Genomic DNA, 16,783 nt, shown 5'->3' on the forward strand with positions numbered 1-16,783 from the left:
ATTTTAAAATCTATACACATGGTTACTGATAATTCATCCTTTTGATCTTGAATGCTCTAGGATGGTCTCAGGTTAACTGTCAACCAAGATTGCTTCATCCACTTTGTATTTCAACCTTTCAAATCCATCTTATGGATTATCCTGATCAAATCTTTGTTAAATTAAATACAATGATACATCAACTTCAATAATCTGGAGGGGTCAATTTCATCTTGATCCATACACAGACTTCTCAAGTACTTGACTGTACCTAATAACCTTTCATCACTACATTAAAAATTCAGATAGTCTAGCACCAAAGCACAGTGAGTTGCTTGTAAGTCACTATGGTGATCTCAGTCTGAAGGATATTTATACCCATATGTTTCGCGAGCAGCTCTTGACAGTAGAATACTCAGTAGGTGAGTCACTATTCAGTGACGATGTACCCCTACATCTCACTTGTATGCCATACCAGTGTCACTACACTCCTTGATTAAGAGGACAACCAACTCATATGGCATATAATGACCTCCACTTGATAAACATCATCATCCTGTAATGATGTATCATTTGGTCGCGAACATGTTGAAGAACTATACGATAAATCTCTCTTTATCGCACACTAGCATAGTTCTAAGGACTTCATCACAGTACAAGAGTTCAAGAAAGATGTTACTTTGTGATAAAAATATCAGAATAATTTTTACTTAATAATTAATAATTTATATAAAAAGATGAACTCAATCATCATACGATTGGTTTTAAGATACAATTCTCAATAGTCCCAACCTCGACGAGATGATCTAGAATGCTGCCTGAAAGAAGCACTTCAACTTGGTTGCTGCATGCAAAGTGGCCCTCGACTGCACTGACGTCGTCACCGGCTCTGATGACTCTTCCATCTCTCCTCTACTCAGCCTCTCCACCTCCAAAGCTGACACCATCCTCCACAGGAAGAAGGGCGGCACTACCTTCTCCACCGCACGATCGAGTGGCTCGAGTGAAGTTCAAGGTGGAGCTGATTGTGGGCTTCCATGAAGAGATGATCCTCCTTGAGAACTACAGTGCCCTCAACTACCACAGAATGTCACTGATCTCGCTTGCCCAACTTCGGGCTTCCAAAGCCATGCTGCCCATCGATGTTGCACAATAGAACAGTCGATCTCTTTTTCCAGATAGACAAAGCTCGAGGCCTGCATAAGTATGAGGACCATGAAAAATTTTGGATCAATCCATACACGATGCACTACAGGCCCAGAAGCTTTAAATGAGATAGCCTTTATTTTGAGCCAGGCTAAGCCTGGGTGAGCATTGGAAATCTTGGTTTGAGATGGAGAAATCAGCAAAAGCCTCTAAGCGGTGTAGCCAATCCGAAGCCCAGATCCAAACCAGTTTGAAGCTCAGAATCAAGGCCAATCTGAAGTCCAGATTCAAGCCAATCCGAAGCCCAGATCCAGCCAATCCAAAGCCAGATCAAAGCCGAACCGAAGTCAAAATGAAGACCAATCCGAATTTAAAATTGAGCTGATCCGAAGTCAAAATTAGGCTAGTCCAAAGCAAAAACAAGCCCAAACTGATGCAAAACTCAAGTTCAAGCTAAGGCAAATAACAGGAAGGAGTCAAGCAAAATCCAGGGGCTCCAACAAAAAGAATCTCATGGTAAGAGGTTCTCAAGCCCCTTCCACTATTTTATTTCATACCCTTCTTGCAGGACAATAGGTTCTTAAAGCACATGAGCCGAGACAAAAATAAACAAGGCTACACAAGGATGAGGTGAAGACCAAGCTGAGATAAAAACAGCCAAGATCAATGTCATCAGAGGGCCAACCTTAAAAAACCAACCTCAAAAGGTTAATATCACAGAAAGTCAAGGTCATCAGAGGATCAATTTGAGCAAACCAAAATCGGGCTATCAAGTAAAAGGCCAACAGCTGAGATGAAAGATCAACATCGAAATAAAGCTCGATGCTAAGATGAAGCCCAAGGCCGATCTAAGAAGGCCAAGCTTTCGATATGGATTGTCCACAAATTAACCTCCAAAGGTCGATCCACCAAAAATAAGCTCTTGAATGCTGAACTCCCAAAGGATAACCTCCTAAAGTCGAGCTCCCAGAAGCCAAGGTGAAGTGATTTCGGAGCACCAACCAATGAAAGCCAACTAAAGGCAAACTGACTGGAACAGGGTAATATGATTCTAATCATCCGTTATTTTCTTTACTCCAAAAGCTCGGCTTAATTTGAAAATCGAGAGATCCAGCCAAAGTCGGTCTGGCAAATTCTTTCATCCTTGGGTGCAAATCAATAACTCAAGACCTCTGTGACTAAGCAATAGAGGTTAACCTATAAGGATCCTCAAAGGTCATGCTCGTTTTCAACGAATCAATGCCCATGAAGACCTTAGTCACATGAGAAATGGGGGCTAACCTATAAGGACCCTCAAAGCTTAACATGGGTGGAAGACCTCGACAGTTGAAAAGCAGGGGATAATCTATAAAGACCTCCGAAGGCCGTTTTTGCTTTTTAGCAAACTAATGCCCATAAAAATTCTGGTTGATCGAGAAGCGAAGGCTAACTTATAAGAACCTCCAAAGGGATAATCTATAAGAACCCTCAACCCAACGATGACAACAGCCCACTATGGCACTCCTTACTCTAGTAAGTTGAATGGAGGCCATGACGACGATGGCCCCCTATGGTGCTCCATATCTTCGGCAACTTCAACTTGATATACTCTCTTCGTCCGACCCAATTCTAACTTGAACTCGAGAGTAGGGGGACTTATGTTGGAGGTGATTTCGTACTGACCGAAAACATGAAGCATATATAGGCATGAAAGTACTTACTTCGGATACCCACCCAATCTTTGACCACAGTTTTTACTTTGGCAAATTATCTAGACCGATCCTTATGTCTATCGACCTGAAAGCTCGTCTGCCAAACTTAGCCTGATAAAGGAATCATGCATCTCTTTCAAAATTCAAACAACATCAGCCATTGAGCAGATAAGGAAGAAATAACAGACAAATCTCCTAGATAAAGAAAAATAATGGTCATATCTCTCCAAATAAGTCAAGACTAACCGTCTGATTTTTTTTTCTTAAGGCTCCTCAGCCTCCATCTATAAATAAAGGTCCATAAGGGATCCAAGATATGAAATCTTCTATCTCCCAACACACTCACTCTTTTTTTCTATGGTCCAAATTCTAACTTGAGCATCAGAGGATCCTCACTGGAGCCATCTCCGATCAGAAGCTTTTCTTGTAGATCCCACTGTCGTCGACCTGCTGTCGCCATCCAACTTTAGTCGATTTGACTTCGAGACGAAATTCTATCACAACAGTAACTACTAGGAAGATTTTTGTTCTTTTTTATAAAATTGGGAAGCTTCTTCTGTGACAAATCCTAAAGATTATATTTCAATATATTGCTTAAAAATAATAATATTTTAGCAAAAATAGTAAAATTAATAACATTAATAATACTAGTTGAATTTTGATAAAGAATATTTTTAGTAAAAATGATATTATCAAGATGTGCACATATCATTAAAAGAGGAAGGGAGAGTGAAAAAATTATGACTCCAAATTTTAATAAAGAGAGGAAGATAGTTTCTTTTAAAACAGGCACTTTTTTTTTTTCCTTATTTTCCTACGCTAGTGCTGCTCTTTGTCAGGAAGCTAGACTATGTTGAATAGTATAGGAGAGCCATGAGGAACAAAATGAAGGTGCTCTAGTCTATCCGGCATTACAGCTAACCAGATATATATTGTTCTCTCACTAGATAAACGGTATGTCCTGTTGAGATGTAGATATATTGTAGATAGTGATATTAAATTCAACTAGTTTTTTTCATAAAGTAGCAGTAGTTGAAAGCATACTTTTTTCTGTAGTCGAATAAATACATTATTGGACTAGATTGCTTCAAAGAAGGTATATGGGTGCAGGTTTACTTTACAGTATTATATTTTAATACATTAATTGAAAGAAATTATATTTAATAAAAATAAAAATTAATAAGTTAATAATACTAATAATATCTTAATAAAAATAATATATTGTAGAAATTAGCAATAACTTTTTATTAATAATAGTTTAGAAGATTATTTATGTTTAATAATATAGTAATGCATTTCAAAATGATATTTTATTAAAAATAATTAACAATATTTATTAATAAAATAAATAATTTATATATTTATAAAATATATATTACTTTTAGATAATTATGTAATTAATAAAAAATATTTTAAAGGTGGTATAGTTTGGTGCAGGTAATATGCCAGTTATATATTAATATGAAACATAGCCACATAGATACTATAAAAATGAGACACATGGAAAAATCATAGAAAAATAATAAATTTCTGTAACCCATGCTAAAATTATCTTTCAATCCGATCTTAGTCAAAATTTGAACAAAAATTTCATGATAATATTATGAAAGTTGACATACATAACAACCATTTGAACTGGAACATGGAAGAGGATCTATCAAGTGGTAGAATAGAAAAATTGTGCAACACGGTTCAAGCTGTCTTCAGCCTACTCCATTAAAAAATGAGAACTGAACAATCTACCATTGAAAAAATAGAAGAGTATCTATCAAGTGGTAGAATAGAGAAATTGTAACACTGTTCAAGTTGTAGATAGTTGGCTCAGAACTGTGTGGATTATCCTATAAGATTTAGTGGTTGACCATGTCAATACGTGTAATCTATGACTCGGATGATCGATGTGGGATCCCACGCCTAATCTAGAACCGACCAAATTTGAGTGGAGATCCACTAGAATGGGGCCTGCTTAAATGTTGTTTTTTTTTTTGGAAAGGATAGCCAACTTGAATGATTTTTTCCTCTTTTTTCTAAAGAAAAGGATTATAGCAAAACAGCAAAATGTACATCTTAGAGGTTGGAGTATATTTATCAATTGTTGATTTGCTATATGTGCCCAAAACACATGGCAGGGTATATTATTTTAGGCAAATAGGATGGAGACAATTTTCAAAGACAAATAACAATCCTACCCAAGCAATTAAGTGAAAAAAAAAAAATATCTAGTTTCTGCTCATTCAAGGTAGTTGAGAAGACACATGAATCAAGTGTTACAAAAAATAGCAAAGCCATATCTACAGATACAGATACTCTCTAATCTGTATTGTATTGCAAAATAATTTAGGGAAAAATACATTTTGACCCCCTCTAGTTTCAGTGACAAAAACTTAGTCACCTATACTTTTAAAACTTTCAATTAGACCCACAAGTTAATGTTAATTTGATCTTGGCCATTGTCTACCCCTTGAAACCATCTGCACAAAAGACTAAAATACCCTTTTATTTAGTTGTAATAACATAAGTTAATAAAAAGGGATCATCACCTTCTCTGATCCTTTTCCTTCTCCCTGTGATCCTTTTCATTTACTTGGATCCTCTTCCTCCTCTTTGTTAGATCCCTCATGAATTGCATCCAGTGTCTCTCCTGGGAGGACTTGAAATAACTTGGTGAAAAATTTAAGCTCCTTCATGGCTTGCTTCTTCTTGGGAGGTTGGAAGAGAACGAAGAAATTTAGAATATATTTGGTTGGGAGAGTTAGATTCTGAAATAAGAGTGAAAATGAGCGATTCTTATTTCAACTATTTAGTTGAAGAGAATTCTATTTCTTTTTTAATTTCATAAAAAGAAGAAAAATATCTCAATCTCCTGAAGCTCAATTTTTATTCTTCCCTATTATTCAAATCTCATTCTGATTCTGATTATGAACCAAATATGTTGGAGGATATACGTATTTCGATTTCCATTCCAATCCATTTCGATTCTGATTTTAGTTGCAAACCAAACACACTTCTAATTAATCGAGGAACTCATCGGATGTATTCCTCTCATCTTTTGTAATTAGATCTTCCTCTTTGTTCTCAAGTGTTGGCAAAGGGATGCCCTATCGTATCCACCATTCAAAAATCATACTTTGGATCAAGTTGTTAGGTGTGATGATGATGTTGAAGGAAATCTATTGGCTCCACAGTTATACTCAGAGAATTAAAGAATCTTTTATGCATTGCGGGAGGATGATATCTTTTATTCATCCTTTACCAAATTTAAAATCTAATTATGGTTTGGGATCGGTTGGGCACTAAAATTTCTTCTCCTAATCCTTCATTTTTTGTTACAGGGAAGCTGCAAAAGTAAGGATAGAACTAAAATCGGATCGAATACTGATCGGATACCAGTATATCTATATCTATATTTATTTTATCTGATAAATATAAATAAGAATATTAATATTAATCAGACATAAAAATTCATATCCATATTTATTTTAAATAAAAACAGATACAAACCAGATATGAGAAGTATGGATATAAACATGGATATAATTGGATAATTAAACTTTATAATTACTAAATCAAAGATATTATTAAGTAGGTGATAAATCAGGTTAATAGTATATTAATATAATTATATATTTTTTTTAAAAGTTAATAAGTATTATACAAAATTAAATAAGATGATAAGTAAAATCAGATATTCGGATACAGATTGGATAGTTGTTTATCTATATCCATATCCATTTTTTTTTAATGGATATGGATATGGATATGGATATTAGTTGGATGCTCAAATTTTTATCTATATCTAAAAAAATTTGAATATAAAAATAAATTCGGATAGATATTATACTGTATATTTTCATCTTTAAGCAAAGATATTGGGGAGATTAATTGAAGTTGGATGTGGTGCTCTGGCCTGCTCAGCCCCATGATGGGCTACCACACGCGATTCTATTAACAAAGGTCGGGTTCCAGGTGCAGGGAGGCTGATGGTTTGCCCCCATGGGTTGATTGTGAGGTCCCACATCACTCTATTGAGAGCTAAAGAAGGAATCTTTCCCGCACAAGGGGAGGGATACTTTGGAAAGAACAATACCTATGAGTACCAAGTGATGGCTGCTGACAATAGATGGTACTAATTGAAAGTTTTTTAGAGTATTGGTTTCTAGCTGAAACTTGCGGGAGTTGAAATCTATTTTGCCTAACAATGGATGTAGATGGAATAATCCACCCCGCCATTAAGCCGCCGCCTTCCAAGCGGAGCGCGTTTTAGATGGACCTATGCTTGGTTTTTCAGCTCGGCAAGTTCAGCCTGCTCTTCAAATAGGCTAAGCTAGGATTTGCATCGACCCAGCCAAAGCATGATATTTAGATTAATAAATATTATATATATAATATTTTTTAAATATTCTTAGAGAATACTTGGTATAGGATGATCATCTTAAGATCAAGAATAATGCAGGTGAAGATGTTGCGATTACTTTTTTTGATTGCACCATTATGATTTTATATATCAGTGATCCCAAATCACCTTCATTTTTCAAATCACCGTCCAATCTAGTTAGGAGATATCTATATTTGAGATTGGAAATCCCAGATGATCCTAAAACAGTGCTCTCAGCTAGAATTTGAGGTTAAAAATAACCCTCGTCTAATGAAAAAAATTTAGTGTATCAATATATTATTAATATATTATATCAATATCATATATATATATATATATATATATATATATATATATATATATACAATTAATCATATTATTATCCAAATGATAATTTTAAATTATAATAAAAATATATTATTGTACTTTGTACCTATATAATGAAATTACTTAATATATATTGCTTCTATTTTTTATTTTTCTAATCAAAATAAATATTAGTATTAAAAATAATATATTATAAATATAAATAAAAATTAATTCTAAAATAATAATTAATATACTTTTATATGTTTAATAATTTATAGGACTAACAAGTTTTTTTTATGAAATATATTAGTAACTAATATATTAATAAATATATTAAATATTTTATTATAATATATTATATAATTAATAAATATATTTTTATGGAATATATCATGGATGGTTTTGGTATTTATTATATAGTTAATAGTTTTGAATTTGTATGGAATATCAAAATTACTTATGAATATCTAGAGACCTTTAATAACTAAACCATAGCTACTAAATATGAGATCCGATCTTCTTAGAATTTGGATCACTGATAATCTTAGATTACCGTGATGATCTCATTTGAGTCACCAAATGTCATTATATAATTTTATAAAAATATATTCTCAATCCATAACTATTAAATCTTCGCCTCATCACGCCATTATTTTACCGTCCCTTGCCTCTCTTGTCGCAATGCGTGAAGGCCGAGGCTCGATCCGATGTCCAAAGCCATCAAGCTAAGATTTGGGAAGTTAGCCCAAAGCTCAGGCCGGGTCCAACCCTGGCCTGACTAATTCTGATAGTATATGGGGCTGCATGCGACCCTAACTCGGCCCGGCCCAGTCTATAAGCGGTCTACCCACCATTAGCTTACATATCTCTTACAACCCACAAGCCAAAAATCCTTTTTTTTTTTTTTTCCCCCGGTACGTGCCAAAATCTAGTCAGACCAAACATCACAAATTGCTCGGGCACAGCATGACTATGAACTGGTCCGCCTCACTCGTTACTTCAAGCACCGCACGTTCTTGGCTTAGCTGAGTTCCGCTGATTAAAAAGTATACATATTGAAAGATGGAGGGGGACGGGTGGGGGTTGGGGCGGTATTCCGCTGATGCGCGATGCCCAGTTGTGCACGGCCGCCCTGAGGTGCCAAACAACGACCGTTACTTATTGTAACCGACACGTAACACGTTACGGTGGAAACATTCAGCCAATGCCCGTGGAATACAATGCAACTGGGCAACTCTATTTTCTTTGGCATTTATGGTGCGCCATCAACGGTCCTTGTAGATGTCTTTTCCGTCTCAATCGCACGGCTGGGATTTGTCCTGCAGTCCATGCAACCTTCCACCAAATTTGCTTGAAAAATTTGCGGTCGGTGCAGGACCACAGAAATGCAATCCCCAGCTGCAGCTGGAAAAACAAATGCCAAATGTGACTCAGACCGACTCAGCCGTACTAGAAATCACCCATCCCCGACCAAACAGCCATCTTCCTTTCGTACAACGTCTTTTGTTTTTTTTGTTTTGGAGGGTGGGGGTGTTAAAATTTCGTACAATATTTTTTTAAAAAATAAAAAATATATAATATTTTTTTTAAAAAAATAAAAATTAAAGGACGGCGATCTCACACATCTACCTCTTCTAGATATAATTATAGAGTTTCAATTTTTATTAAAAAATATTCAATTCGAAATCGAATTTGAATGAACAAACCGCCTCTTTTTTGCCACACGGACGAATTCAATAAGTGAGTATACCATTTCAATACTATGGAGAGTCAATTGATCAAATATCACTTCTAGATATCATGTTCGACTATCAAAATATGCTTCGATGAGATGCCATCTCGATGATAAAATTTTACAACGCTTTGAAACCTCGATACAAACCCTATATTTGAACATTGCTTTCACCAGTTACTAGTTAAATTATTATTCAAGAACATAAAAATAATTAAAATATTGATGCATAGAGGAGATACTAAGGCCAAGATTTATTTATTTTTTTAATATTAAAACGATGCTGATATGGATAAATCAAGATTTTTACTGAGATGAGAACCTTGCCTCCTCGGCCACTCCTTTAATTACCTCTTTATTTTTATTTTATTATTATTATTATTATTTTGAAGATTGAATTGGGACTCCAACTCCACCCCTTGATGCCTATCCCTCCCGATCATGGTCCAGACCTATTCCCTCAGTAGGTAAATCAGGCTTAGCGCTCATACTACCAAGGCAAAGAGCTTATAAAGGCCAATATGAGGATCGAACCAGACCCTTCTCTTGTTTGCAGTGGCAAGAGTTATATGTGTGTTAATAAATGGAGTTACGTTAGATGCACAAATCAAGTCTAATATCAATCAGCCCATGCTTGATTTGTTTATTAAATAAATTAAAAATTGAAAAATAAATTTAATCTTTTGATAAACAAATAATTCAATCCGTTCAGTGAATGGGTCAAATCTAGTTAAATAGATAACAAATAAATTATAAAAAAATTAAATAGATGTTGAATGGATTGGATCTAATTATTAAAAAAAAAATTAGAATGGTGATATAGATGAAGACACTAAACCTCAATTTGATATTTTAATAAATGAACTAAGTTAGGCTGACTTGCTTTCGATTGGAGCCTAATTGTGCTGAATTCGAGTTCACTTAAATCAAATAGTTTGCCATTTCAAATACAACATTCTACTCTAAAAAAATAAAAATCCAAGTTTCTCTTTCCTTTTTTGTTATATATAAACATTTATTAAAAGGACTTCTTGTCTAGTCTTGACATCTGGCCCGAATACTCACGCCAAGTGGAATTTATTGCGGCACAAATATTGAAGCATACGTGTAACAAAGCCTTGTTAATTTTTTTTTTCTTTTTAATCTCACCATGGTCGGAAAGCGCCGGCCAGCCAGAACCCTATCTTCCACCGACCGAGAAAGGAAAAAATAAAATAAAATAAATATTAGATGCAAAAAAAAAAAAAACTAGTGGCATTTCCGTCATTCTGAAGCCGATCAAGCACTCCAAGCCCTGGGACCCGCTGCGAGACGACAAGGCGAGGGAAACCGGAGACAATTCCCACTTCCAAGACGCCTCATTCCCACGCAAACCCCCAACTCCTCTCCCCCCTAATTCCCTTCCCTTCCTTAATCTTCTACTTCCTCTCTGTTCTTTAATTTTACTATGTCTACGTCGGAAGGAGCCCATCGGCGCCGCCGCACTCCGGCAGCCGGCGCTGGTCGGAGAGGTCGGCGGCCGTTCGGAAGCCCCAAACCCCCAGTGCACCGCCGGACTCCGACGCCCCTCCGCCGAGTGAAGCCCCGAAGCCCCTCAAGGTCCTCAGGCGTCACGCCTCCGAGCCGATTTTATGGACTGTTCGACTGCATCCCGAAGCCGCCGACGGTGAGGCGAGCAGCAGAGGAATGGGAGATCGCTCCCATAGCGAAATCGGATCGGCGGGTTTCCTTCCCCGGCCGTACACCTGTTCCGATGTCTTCTCGCCGTCGCCTTTTCTCCAATCTCCTTCGCCCTCTTCTCAACATCCATCGGAGGTAGGTAATTCAAATCGTTTGGATTTGATTTGGTTTGATCTAATTGATTGGAGAGATGGAGAGGGTGGTGAATTAATTTGGAGTAGGGTTGGGGTGGTGGTGGCAGGAAACGAAGGTGGTGGTGAGCGTGACGGTGGAGGGGAGCCCGGGGCCGGTGAGGGCGATGGTGAGGCTGGGGGCCAGCGTCGACGAGGCGATCGCCGCCGTCGTCGATAAGTACGGCCGGGAGGGCCGGAGTCCGAAGCTGGATCCGGAGGCTGCCACGTCCTTCCAGCTCCACCATTCCCACTTCAGCCTCCAAAGTAAGCTTGCTCCTTTTTTTTTTTTTTACCTTTTCTTTCTTTTTTTAAATAACCATAATCTTTATTTACTTTGTTTATTCTATTTATTTAATTAGTTGTTAACGGCTTTTATTTTATTTATTATTTTTTGCTGTGGTTTGTTGAGGCACGTAGCTCACTAACTCTTGGCCACCACTTTTTCTTTCTGTTCTTAATAGCATTCCTTATACATAAAGAAGGAAAAAAAAAAATTAAAAAAGGGGGAAAAATAGCATTTCTATCCGTACTTTCTAAAAAATCTAACTTATTTAGATATCTTTAATATATTTATACAAGTTTAATATATCTTGATATTTTTTTATTTTTTAAAGTTCATGCATATTTAAATGTTTTTATATATGTATATTTTTGATTTTTCTGAATTTTGGAGAGCGTTTGAGCTTTGTCTCTCCTTTCCCAGTGATAAGTATAGAGATTGGCAAAAAGAAATAGGGCACCATTGAGCTGTATGTTTAGGTCTTTTTCTTCTTTATGGTGTCTTTGACCATAAGGAAAGAACAAATGTTGGAAGGGTAGTTAGAGACAGGGCGAGGTGACCCACAAGTCCTACTCCTTGCACCTCCCGGTGGGACAGGAGTGGACCACAGTGTTAGATTATGATTGGGGGTGGTGTTGTTTGAGTTGCACTTGTCTTGAGCTATTTAGCTGGGTAATCTGTAGATCAAGAACGTTTCACCTACAAGGTAAGACTGTTTGGATAGCAGAACTAAATTACCTTCTACCTGTAGAGCGATAGGACTCATACTGTGAAATAGAGGGATTTAAAGGGGTAAGTGATTACAAAAAAAAAAAAAAAACAAAAACAAAATTGCCCTCCTACTTTCAGTTAGATTAAATAGTGAATAAACGCAAAAGTGATTAGGTGGAATGAGTTTATCATCTAGGCCTGGTTATACCCGCAAGCGATATGACTCTATTTGTTAGCTACCTTTTTGTTGTTTGGTAGCGTAACCATGGAATTAGGATCTTATTCTGACTTATTGAACACTACCTTATGTAAGAGTGGCCTCTTTCACTCAACATTGCTTATAATAGAATAGTTGGCTGATGTTATATTAATATACTGGCCATGACTTTATAATCTCCTATTTACTATTTACTCATATTTAAAGGGGATTTTGAGAAAAAAATCAACGTTTTCTTTTCACTTTTGTAAAAATATATTCCCTTGTCTTTTGTTAGAAACAACCTACTTTGGACTGCTGATATATCACCTTTAATCAATGAAAAGTAGAAAAAATAAAATAAAGTGTATGTTCATCAATTTCACTAAAAATGTATCCATATAATAATGTGACTATCTGTGACAGGTCTAAAGTAACGGCCAACATAATGGCTTACGAGGCCTCTTGACATGTTATAACACAATAACCAAATTTTAATAGGTATAGTGATTTAGTTATTATTTCATTATAAAAGCCATTATATAAAATGATGGATGTAGCCATTAATTAACATTTTCAATGTTTATCATGGCAAAAAATATTTTTTTACTTTTCTTGTAAATAAAGCAATATTCTATAACTAAATACTTATAGCAGCTTATTTTTTTTATCCTGGGATTTTATAACATTGTCAATGAATATAATTATTTGTTACTAATAACCATTATTTTCTAGTATAATAGTTCATATTATATAATAAATATTTTTTTTCAGAAGCAGGGTGTCATATGGATTTGAATCGGGGATCTTACTTGTGCTCGAGTTACACCAGGAAAACCAAACACCACAAATGAAATGAAAGCAGTGTTAGGATGAACAGCGGGAATGCATGAATCCTCCTCCTTTTTCTATAGGTTATAATGTAGATTTTGCGTCTTATCAGAAACCGTTGCTAGGATTCCACCATGAGTAATATAACTCCTCACTCAAATTGTAGGGTTATCATATCTTCTTAATAACTTGAGTGAGAACAGTCAAACTTCTCTCTTAGATTTCTTTAAAGAAAAAGAAATAATAGGATTTCACGTGTGCTCAAGTGTCGAGGCATCTATGAGCATGTTTTTGTACTATGTTTTTATTTTCTCTCTTCCTGTTTGTTGGAATGGATAATTGGCTGGAATAATCCCATTTTTGATAAATTAGAGAAATTAGCTATAATGTAGATCATGTATCATCAAAAAAAAAGAGCTATAATGTAGATCATGGAATATAAAGTTGAAGATTTTTATATTGGTGGAGAAGAGTATGTAAACTTAGAACATGTGGATTTTACTGGCAGGTTTGAACAAAAGTGACACAATTGGAGAAGTAGGCAACAGAAGCTTCTATCTTCGGAAGAGCTGTTGCAACAACAGTTTCAACTTCGGAGGGAAGGAAGTGATATAACTACCGGAGGCAGTGAAACTGAGTTACTAAATGGAAGATCTGCTGCTGTTCCACCTTATCACTTCTTCCTCTCCTTTATTGTTAAAAGGCTAAACAAGATCGGGAGACGAACTAGAAAGCTTTGGAGGGTGGTGGCTTGCCTGTAGTTGACCTGACTCAGCTTCCACTAAATCCCAATAAATTGGGTTAGAAATTTATGCGTCGCACTGCTTCAGATTGTATTTTAGGTGACTTTACCATTCAAATGTATTATATGATTGATAGATATATACTGTTGAAAGCCCAGATAAATAGAGATAGTGGAGAGATTTAATATCATGTACAGCAATACGGCGAATTGTCAAAGGTTAAAATGGTGATAAAAAACAGGAGAGAGGAGCATGAGCCTGGGACTGGCTGATCATAATACATGATGCTCTGATGAGGTTTCATTGTGTTTCACTTATACTATTCCTTAAATTCTCCATTTCATGGTTGCATGGTATACGGTTATAAAGCATGAGACAGGGAATACGATGGTCTTGTACTGGTTGAGTTTATGAACCATCTGTTGTAAGCCACCACACAGATTGTATCACATGTTCGTAAACATGGGCAACCATTTGTTTGTAATTGAGCCTGTTTTATTTATGTATAATTTACCATAAAATGTTTCTCAACACTGGACAGTGTGGCCAAAATTTTTCTTTGCTCGTGTCTTAAAAAAACTTTTGGTTCACTTGGAAATAAAAACAAAATTGACATGGGCTACGGGGGGCAAGAAAGATATGTTAACGGTTTTCTATAATAACTGGAATATTTTTACCAAAACAAAAAAGACCATATAATCCGTGCAATGGGATACTCTTCTTTCTTATTTAAAAATATGCCATCTGGAAAATATTACTTTCTAGTTAATTATGTATTTATTTTGAAACAATACATATTTTATTAATATATTATAAAATATAATTTATTTTATTGATAGATTTTTTGTTATTTTTTTATAAAATATAATTTTGTCAACATATTAATATTTTTATTACTAAAATATATTATTTTATTAAAAATATGATAAATATTATGGATATTATTAATATTATTATTTTTATTAAAATTTTATTATTTTTAATTAAGGTATGAAAATATAATTCTCAAGATTTGCCGTCCATGTATCTTCCTTTGAAATCATCCAGTCCAGTAATGTAAGTTATCGAATCTTTAAAAAAAAAAATAAAAATCACTTGTCGCTACTTATGAAGGGATCGTATGAGTTTAATGTCGTTCCCAACGGTGATCTATATTTCAACATAACATATCAGTGAGAAAACGATTTATATATAACTAGATGGGCAAAAATATCCTCGTTTTATTTCCCATAGTTCTTCTCTGTTTTCCAGTATAGTCCAGTCTCTCTTCTTATTATCTATATAGAAAAGATTGAAGAAGAGTATAAAAGCAAAGAAATGGAAGCTTGTTTTAAAAGAACTCATCCTTTTCTTCTCTTTTTTTTTTTAATTAAAATTAGGAGGTAGAACAAAAATAAAAGAGTGCAGCTCTTTAGAAAAGCAGTGTGTCCATATAAAATTTTAAATTAATGAAAAATGGCGGTATGGTTAATACGAGTTCAAGTAAAGCGCAGATCCATGGCCAATGTGACACGTGATCACTGTGGTCACACGTGTTGCAATCAATTTTCTCGTCGCCTGATCATCGGGAACGAGCACCTGCAAAAGAAGTCCACGCAGATCGGAGGTGACTCCGGCGGGGATCCTCCGACGGTCAAGTCAGAAAGGAGACTAGGCAATAGTAGAAAAGAATCAAGGAGCTCAGCGAGAGAGAGAGCGAGAGCTAGAGAGGAGGAGTTCAAGGGTTTCCAGAGAAACCTCCTCCAGCACTGTTGCCTTCCCCATTTTATAGTAGAGCGCGGCATGGCGCCGTCATTAATGGCGCGGATAATGGGAGGAGTTGTCAAATCGTCGGAGGCTGTCAGAGTCACCGTGGGCTGTCAAATCGTCGTGGGTTGTCAGAATCAACCCATGTCCTTGGCAGGACAATGTTCCAGGACGGTCACACAGCATGTCCTTGACAGGACAGCAGCCCATAGCGGTCGTACGACATTTGGGAGGGCTGACCGATCATACGTCGGTATTCGACTGTCGAGACGTCGGGTGATGACCCGGAGGCACCGTCGGCTGGTCTGGTATCTTGCTTAAGTCGGACGTCGGCTGCCACCCCCGACAGTGAGTCAGTAATATGGGTTCGGCCGCTTGGTCGGTCGGGAACAACATGGGTCGGTTCAGCCGACACACCTTCGATCGGATATCGTCGGTCGGAGTCGTCCGTCGGGGTCGTCCGTCGGTCGTCGGTCGGGGTTGTCCGTCGGTCGTCGGTCGGGGTCGTCCGTCGGGGTCGTCCGTCTGAGTCGTTCGTAGGGGTCGGTCGGGGTCGTCCGTCGGAGTCGTCCGTCGGGGTCGTCCGTCGGAGTCGTCCGTCGGTCGTCGGTCGGGGTCGTCCGTTGGAGTCGTCCGTCGGGGGTCATCCGTCAGAGTCGTCCGTCGGGGTCGTCGGTCGGAGTCGTCCGTCGGGGTCGTCCGTCGGAGTCATCCGTCGAGGTCGTCGGTCGGAGTCGTCCGTCGGGGTCGGTCGGTATATCCCAACAGTTGCCCCCCCCACTCCTGAGTCCGATGTTGTGTTGGCTCGCATGAACACGTGGGCGACGGCTTCGGACGAAAGGAGTGATTTTCCGTCACGTCTTGCCCCGACTCTGGCGATCGCATCAACAAACGATCCGATGTCGGTCATCCCGACTGTAGGTTAAGCGTGTACGTCGGGTCGGAGGTCGGCCAACCTCCGAACGTTGCTCGTCGACACAATCATTCCGCAGAGTCTTATAGTCGAGTAGCATCCGACGTATTCGAATAGGATAATGATGGCAAGTCGAATATCCATTGTCCGGCCCTTGGTCGGGCATGCACGTCGGGATGTATGATAAACAGTGGCAAGTCGAATATCCTTCGATCGATCGTGACCGAGTTGGTATATCGCAAGTGCGACGTAGTTCATTGACGCCCTCATACCGTAGA

The 16,783-nt window shown here is 37.2% G+C and overlaps 1 protein-coding gene across 1 annotated transcript; it reads left to right on the forward strand.

The window, feature by feature from the left end:
- Positions 1–10,559: 10,559 nt before the first annotated feature.
- LOC105034447 (uncharacterized protein At4g22758) lies at positions 10,560–14,163 on the forward strand. The gene is given in 5 exon segments (XM_010909625.4): positions 10,560–10,815; positions 10,818–11,047; positions 11,154–11,349; positions 13,612–13,698; positions 13,701–14,163. Coding segments are annotated over 5 exon segments (813 nt in total). The 5' UTR covers positions 10,560–10,679; the 3' UTR covers positions 13,865–14,163.
- The last annotated feature ends 2,620 nt before the right edge of the window (positions 14,164–16,783 follow it).

Source organism: Elaeis guineensis, chromosome 4 (assembly GCF_000442705.2).
Source record: "Elaeis guineensis isolate ETL-2024a chromosome 4, EG11, whole genome shotgun sequence".
NCBI classification, from domain to species: domain Eukaryota; kingdom Viridiplantae; phylum Streptophyta; class Magnoliopsida; order Arecales; family Arecaceae; genus Elaeis; species Elaeis guineensis.